Source organism: Vombatus ursinus, unplaced genomic scaffold (genome assembly GCF_900497805.2).
Source record: "Vombatus ursinus unplaced genomic scaffold, bare-nosed wombat genome assembly UNPS02004602.1, whole genome shotgun sequence".
NCBI classification, from domain to species: Eukaryota; Metazoa; Chordata; class Mammalia; order Diprotodontia; family Vombatidae; genus Vombatus; species Vombatus ursinus.
This window is the reverse complement of record NW_020944380.1, coordinates 33-7,341: the sequence shown is the minus strand read 5'-3', so window position 1 is coordinate 7,341 and position 7,309 is coordinate 33. Positions and strand designations below refer to the sequence as shown.

General features: G+C 55.9%; 1 protein-coding gene across 1 annotated transcript; it reads left to right on the top strand.

Moving 5' to 3' along the window:
* Nucleotides 1–5: 5 nt before the first annotated feature.
* On the top strand, nt 6–7,086 carry LOC114025366 (E3 ubiquitin-protein ligase HUWE1-like; the record flags this gene model as incomplete). Its single annotated transcript, XM_027838798.1, is given in 12 exon segments — nt 6–347; nt 754–1,312; nt 1,786–1,904; nt 1,991–2,147; nt 2,782–2,914; nt 3,335–3,537; nt 3,802–3,929; nt 4,721–4,817; nt 5,239–5,394; nt 5,500–5,745; nt 6,117–6,234; nt 6,946–7,086. Coding segments are annotated over 12 exon segments (2,399 nt in total), but the record flags the coding sequence as incomplete, so codon positions are not given.
* Nucleotides 7,087–7,309: the final 223 nt, after the last annotated feature.

Below are 7,309 nucleotides of genomic sequence, written 5' to 3'. Positions count from 1 at the left end.
TGCAACGGAGCAGCGAGAGTGAACTGTGCATCGAGACCCCCAAGGCATCTACCACTGAGGAAAAGGGCAAGAAGGCAGCCAAGGGCTGCCCCACAGGCAGCCGTGATAGCCGGCCCCTGGACCTGCTGCACAAGATGGAGTCCAAGAGCTCCGGCCAGCTCTCGTGGCTCTCTGTGTCCACGGATGTGGCCCTGGGCTGCCGGACTAACATATTCCAGATCCAGCGGGCGACAGGCCACAAACACACTGAGAAGCATGCTGGCTGTGGCTCCACTGTCCACATTCACCCCCAGGCTGCTCCTGTGGTGTGTCGACATGTCCCGGATACACTCATCCAGTTAGCCAAGGTGAGGACTGGCCTAGTATGGGGCCCTTGCACCTAGAGCAGGGCAGTGACCGAAGCATACTAGGAGCCCGAGGATGAGGTGGGGCAGGGATGGAGCACTAAGAAATGGGTTACAAGGAGAGCCTTATGAGTCATAGAGCCTGACCTCCTCACTTGACACAGATCTCAGGGTTAGTGGCCAAGGACCACCCTAGGAACGGCTCTCTGTGATCGTGTGTCATTGATCATCTGATATGGCTGGGAGCTGAGCTAGGCGTGGGGGCAGGGGGTCGTTGATGTGTTTCATGGGCCTAGTCCCCTTCTCAACAGCCTGGCAGTGTGGCCCATTCGCAGCCTCCCGTCTGAGCCAAAGCAGGCATGGTTCTGGCTTCGGGTGCCGCCACCCACCTATCCCCGCTTCCCCACAGGTCTTCCCCAGTCACTTCACACGGCAGCGGACCAAAGAGAGGAATTGTGACAGCGATCGGGAGAGGAGCAACACACAGGCCTGTAGCCCCTGTCCCAGCCAGTCCACCAGCGGCAGTATTTCCACTGACTTCTGGGACTCGTTGGTCAAACTGGACAATGTGAACGTCAGCCGAAAAGGCAAAAACTCTGTCAAGTCAGTGCCTGTCAATGTGGGCAGTGAGGGAGAGCCCTCTGTGTACAGCCTTGAAGCCTCTCACCTAGGGCAGCTCATGAACACGCTGTCTCATCCGGTCATCCGCCGGAGCTCCCTCCTCACCAAGAAACTCCTGCTCCTCTTGTCCCTCATCTCCATTGCACTGCCTGAGAACAAAGCACCAGAGACTCTGGCCAACCCGGGCAGCAGCACCGGCACTCCTTCCGCTACCATTGCCTCCTCAGCAAGTGGCACCTCCACCAATACTGGACTTGCCACCCCAGGCCCCCTTACCCCCAGCCCCACCCCAGCTGGAGCCTCAGCCACTGCTGCCGTGGCAGCCACCCCAGCTGCTGTTGTTGCAAGTGAGTTGTAGTGGCGGGGTTCTCCAAGGTTGTCTGCTGGACCTTCCACGGGAGCCATTTCAGTCACAGCTGAGGCTCTAGTAGTCAATCAGTTGCGGGCCAGTGGCAGCGGAAAGCATGGTGCATATTTGGGCAAGAGGAGCTGGTAGAGGTCTGTGAGAGTAGAAGGGATGGCACTGTGAGGCTTCTGCTAGGCTGAGGGACAGGTCCTGGTGCTGTGGAGCGGGTATCAGGGCATCTAGTGGGAGCTCACGATGTCAAGACCTGGTTCTCAGCCCTGAGGGAGAATTCTCTTCCTAGAGTCAGGCTACTGTTCTCCTTAGAAGCCATCAAGGCCTGGCCACCCATTAGACAACAGCAGAAGCTGAGGCCCTCCATTGCCAGTGGGCAACACCCATCCCTGTCTCACTGAGCTGGCCTCTAGTTGTCTTATTTGCCTGGCACTCACTCCTCTCATTGTTATTCCTTTGAAGCTACTGCTAAGAGCAGCAAATCTCCAGAGAAGGCTGGCGAGGGAGGCAGTGGGAGCAGTATAGAGAGCGAGATGGCAGCATCGGGCCTAACCGAAAATCAGCTCCAGCTCTCTGTGGAGGTGAGGAGTGGGCCGGGGAGGGGGACAAGAGTAAACAGCATGTGACTTGAAGCTGCCCCAGTTACACTCACTCCCTCTTCCCCTAGGTGCTGACCTCGCACTCGTGTTCAGAAGAAGGCCTGGAAGATGCAGCCGATGTTCTGCTACAACTTTCCAGGGGTGACCCAGCGACCCGAGACACTGTTCTTAAGCTGCTGTTAAATGGAGCCAGGCATCTGGGTTATACCCTGTGCAAACAGATTGGTAAGAGGGGAAGGAGGCCCAAAACCTGCCTCAGGGAAAAGGCAGCAGTCCTTAGCATTCTCTCCTTCCCTCCCCACCTCCTGGTTTTCACCCTGAGCTCAGGCACAGCCTCACCTTCCAGGGCCTTCAAAGGTGCCCCCCTGGGTTCTCAGACAGTATCTTGCCTAAAACTAAAGTTTGTGGAGTGAGGGCATTCAGTTGTCTCCCTGGGCCTTGTGAAAAGCACTGCTTTCTCCCAGCTCCATTCCTCCTAGAGAGTTGTAGGAAAACGCCCTCCAACAGGCCCTGAATGGGGCCCTTGGAGACCATTTGGCCCAACTCCCTCACTGTGGGGTTGAGGAAACAGAACCATATTGGGGGGGGGGCTTTTGGTTCTGCAGTCTCCTTACTTCCTCCCTGGCTCCTGCTAGGGATCCCAGTAAGAAAAAGAAGCCACCTTCAAGGCCCACTGGGCCCCTTTTGTCTTCTCTGGGGATTGGACGACAGGTGTGGGAACCTGAGGAAGTCTGTGAAGGAGCACGGGATGCAGCTGCACCCCCACTGTCTTGGCATCAGCAGGACTGCCAGGCAAATTCTCCCCCCTCACTCCCCAGAGATGGCTCTGACTATCCTTTGCTGCTTCTGCTCACCTCAGGGACCCTCCTAGCCGAGCTTTGAGAATACAATTTGGAGCAGCAGCGGCAAGCCCAGTGTGAGATCCTGTCTCCAGATGGGCTGCCCAAAGAGCAACCGCAGGCTACCTGACTGAAAGGAAAGATGCAGAGCAGGTGGGCCACTGGTCTTCTGGGCAACACCTAGGCTCCACAGTGTTGGTGGCCAAGGCGTAGCCTACTGGCAGCACCCTTTTCCTTCCCTGGGCATGTGTTTCCTACTCTCATCTCCTCTTCCTCCCCTACCCTCATCCCATCCTCCCTTCCTCTTCTCTCTCATCTCTCTCTCTTTCTTCCTCTCTGTCTCTGTCTCTTTCTTCCTCTCTGTTTCTCTCTTCTTTGCCTCCCTTTCTTTCTCTTCCCCCCTTCACTCGGTGTATGTGTCTTTCTCTGCGCGTGCGCAATTAGGGTGCACACACACACACACACACAGCACCCCCACCCACACCACCCCGGGTCTCCTTCGCTCTCTTTTCTCTCTCTCACACTCACATAGCCACAACCACAGCAAAAACACCCCTCTGCCCGGCCCCCTAGGTTTGACACAGCTGAGAATGTGGTGATCGTGGCATCTCAGAAGCGCCCACTGGGCGGTCGAGAGCTCCAACTGCCGTCCATGTCCATGCTGACGTCAAAAACGTCCACGCAGAAGTTCTTCCTGCGTGTGCTGCAGGTCATCATTCAGCTCCGAGATGACACACGCAGGGCTAACAAGAAGGCCAAGTAGACAGGCAGGCTAGGTAGGCCACTTAGCCAGGGGCCCACCTTGTCCAGGTCTGGAGCTCAGGCACAGGATGCCAGCCAGTGGTTGGTCTCTATTCCATTTCCTCATCCAAGGGGCTGTAGGGGGAGGGGGTGAGGACTCACTCTTTCTGGCTTTGCTCAGTGCCCTGCGGCTGTGCCCTTGGAACACCCCTTGGTCACCAGCCGCTGCGGCTTCCCCGGGGTTGCTTCTGCCCTCTTTCTGCAGCCTGAAGGGCCTTCTATCTGCTCCCCATTCCCAGGCACCTCCAGCCTGGGCTCGGCTAGCAGCATCCAGGCAGCTGTTCGGCAGCTGGAGGCTGAGGCTGATGCCATTATACAAATGGTACGTGAGGGTCAAAGGGCGCGGAGACAGCAGCAAGCAGCAACGGTTAGCATGATGCCTGGGGCCTCTCATTTGTTCATTTTCTTTTTTCTTTCTTCATCCGCGTGTTGTTCTTCTTCCCCACCCCACCACACTCCCCACTCTGTGCTTGTCCGTGAGCTTAATGTCCAGATGCTTCTAGGGAGCAGAAGTTAAGTTTCATTTCTCGGTTTTTCTCCTTCCTTTGTGTGGGCTCAGCCCTGACCCTCTTAGTTGCCTAATTGAACCTTCCTCAGATCTCTTTTCTGGGTTCTGAGTAGGAGTGGGGAGGTAGCCAAGCCACCTTGGTCACCCTGAACAGCACCCCTTGGGGCCCTGCACACTTGAACACACACCCTGCCGCAGCCCTGTGTCCTCAAGAGCGCCGAAATGATTGGGGGCCCTGCTCAGGAGGGTGACGTGGTGGCTTGCAATACCAATGCCTGAGTGGCCCTGCCCCCTTGGCCCAGAAAGAAGAGAAGAGAACTCTGAAGCCTGTGTCTAGGAAGGCCTTGTACCACAGTGTAGACCAAGCCTTTCCCTAGGAAGAGCAAGCTGGGGAGGAAAGGGCAACAGTACTGGGGAAGAATGGAGCAAAGTGCAGGAAGGACCACCAGACAGCTTGGCTCCAGGCACCTCTGCTTGCCTTCTGAGGCAGCTTTAGCTTCTCTTCTGATCCTGTTGTATCAGGTCCTGAGTGCTGACAGAAGGGCAATGAAGGGTCACTATCCTCTCTGTTACCTGTGGGAAGGGCCCCTGCTTGAGGAAGCAGGGACCCAGACTTCCTGGTGACTAGCCATGTCTCCCATTTTGTCCAGTCGGAGTCCAGCCAGTCTGAGGTTGCTTCCCGGAGGGATGAGTCTCCCATGGATGTGGACCAGCCATCCCCTGCTTCTCGAGATATGCAGTCCATTGGTCAGTACCATGCTCTTGTCCCAGGGAGATGGGAAGACCTGGCCTTGGAACCTGTATGGAGCAACCCATTCCCAGGCTAATGTGGCAGTGGCCTGACTAGTGGTGGGCGCAGGGCTCTTGCGCTGACCTATCTCCTTTTGGGAGGGTCTACCACTTAAAAGTATGCCTGCATATCTCTGTGCATCCAACCCTTTGAAGAAAACTTGGCCTCCAAGTCTGGTTGGAGAAAAACCTCTGCTCCAAAAAGCCCTCGAGAAACTGCCATCTGGTTGGCACTTGGTGAAGGTCTTTTGTGTCTGTTGGACATGAGACCCTGTGCTTGGGGATCCCCCGTTCTGCCCTGACAGTCAGGGGTGACCACTTGGGCCACCAGGAAGGCTTTGGAGTATCTGGCCTTCATGTGTTTCTCCTTCCCACCCAGGCTCTGAAGGAAGCCAACAGAGCGAGAAGGAGAAAGAAGAGAGACCCCCTGATCTTCCCCTGCTTAGTGAGCAGCTGAGCCTAGATGAACTCTGGGACATGCTGGGCGAGTGTTTGAAGGAGCTCAAAGAATCCCATGATCAACATGCAGTGCTAGGTGAGTGCATGGGGCCTCCTGGGCAGTGGGCCCCGTCTTCCTTCCTTTGCTGGTCCAAGGTGTAATCTGTTCTGCTCATCCCTTCTTCCTGTTCCCCCTCCCCAGTGCTGCAGCCTGCTGTCGAAGCCTTCTTTCTGGTTCATGCCACTGAACGGGAGAGTAAGCCACCTGTTGGGGACACGCGGGAAAGCCAGCTGGCTCACATCAAGGATGAGCCACTGCCACTCTCCCCTGCTCCTTTGACTCCTGCCACCCCCTCTTCCCTGGACCCCTTCTTCTCCCGAGAGCCCTCATCTATGCACATTTCCTCCAGCCTGCCCCCAGACACACAGAAATTTCTTCGGTTTGCAGGTGAGGAGGAGACTGCCCTTGGGAAGGATCAGTGGAGTACAGTTGATCGTGCTAGCCTGAGTTGGCCCCAAAGCTACCCTAAAGAGTCTGGCAGCAGAATCCCATGTCTCCAACTTCAGCCTGCCCTTCCTTAGTCGAGAGTTGGGAGACCAAACGGGAAGGAGGATGGACAGCCTGACATCTGAGGACCTACCCTTCTCACACACACTTCAACCCTAGCAGGGATTTAAGCTCAAGCTTGGCCAAGGGGCATGTGTCTCCATCACTGGGGCCCGGCCAGACTCTGCACGTGACATGTCCGTGGAGCTAGGGGAGATAGGACTCGGATCACAAGCACCCATCCTGATGCCCACTGTCTCCCCTGTCCTCAGAGACTCACCGCACTGTGCTAAATCAGATCCTACGCCAGTCCACCACCCATCTCGCAGACGGGCCCTTTGCTGTCCTAGTGGACTACATCCGCGTGCTCGACTTCGATGTTAAGCGCAAGTATGTGACGTGGTATAGAAGTGGGGGCCACTGCGGATGCTGAGCCTGATTCCTTCCTGGGGGGACAAAGGACACGTCTGTGTCAGTCACTCTTTCGAGCATACAAAGCACTTGGGCCCCTGGTAGTGAGGCTTCCTGGCCTGCACACCGGTACTGACTGTCACTGTCCAGTTTCCCAATCTGTAAAATGAAGGCGGGGGATTGAGGGGGGCAGGGGGTAGGGACACTTGGTCAGACTACATTCCAATTCTACAATTTGTCACGTAGCACGAGCCCTAGAATGCCACAATCTTGGGTAGTCAGTTATTGTGTTTCGGGTCCTGTTGGCCACCCTGGGCTTGAAGCAGATAGTTCAAGGGCCCGCGGTTGTCCTCTTCTCTCTGGGTATACATGGGCATGATCTGAGTCTGCAGGTCTAGGCCCCGTGGGGAAGGGTTATTCCAACTCCACTGCCTATTGCCTCACTTGAGGGAAATGTAGGGAGCAATGGCAAATGGCTGCTATGTGGGGGTGCCTGTGTACCTTCATGCTCCCACAAATTGGGTCTTGGAATATATTCTTAAGCCCTCAACCCCCAGCTACTTGTTTGGGGTTCCTGTCGCTCTGTTGTCTTAACTTAGTCCAGCCTTGCTGTCTGCCCACACCCCTGCCTTCCCTCCCATGTTCCCATAGGATGACCAGACTGAAGTCTTCCTCCTCCCTGTTCCCCAGGTATTTCCGCCAAGAGCTAGAGCGTCTAGATGAGGGACTCCAGAAAGAACACATGGCTGTGCATGTCCGCCGTGATCATGTGTTTGAAGACTCCTACCGCGAGCTGCATCGAAAATCCCCAGAGGAAATGAAGAATCGATTGTGAGGGCACTGGGTGAATGGGGAGGAAAAAATGCGCTCACCTCACCTTTCCCCCCTCCCACCTGAACGCGCGCACACACTCACACACACACACACACACACACACACACTCCAGCTACCTTTCAGCCATCTGAAGTATGACACTTGGGGAAACATGTAGGAAATCACTTCTAATGATCCCCAAATCTCTAGAGCTGCCACCGCGCCTCCCCCAAAATGGCCA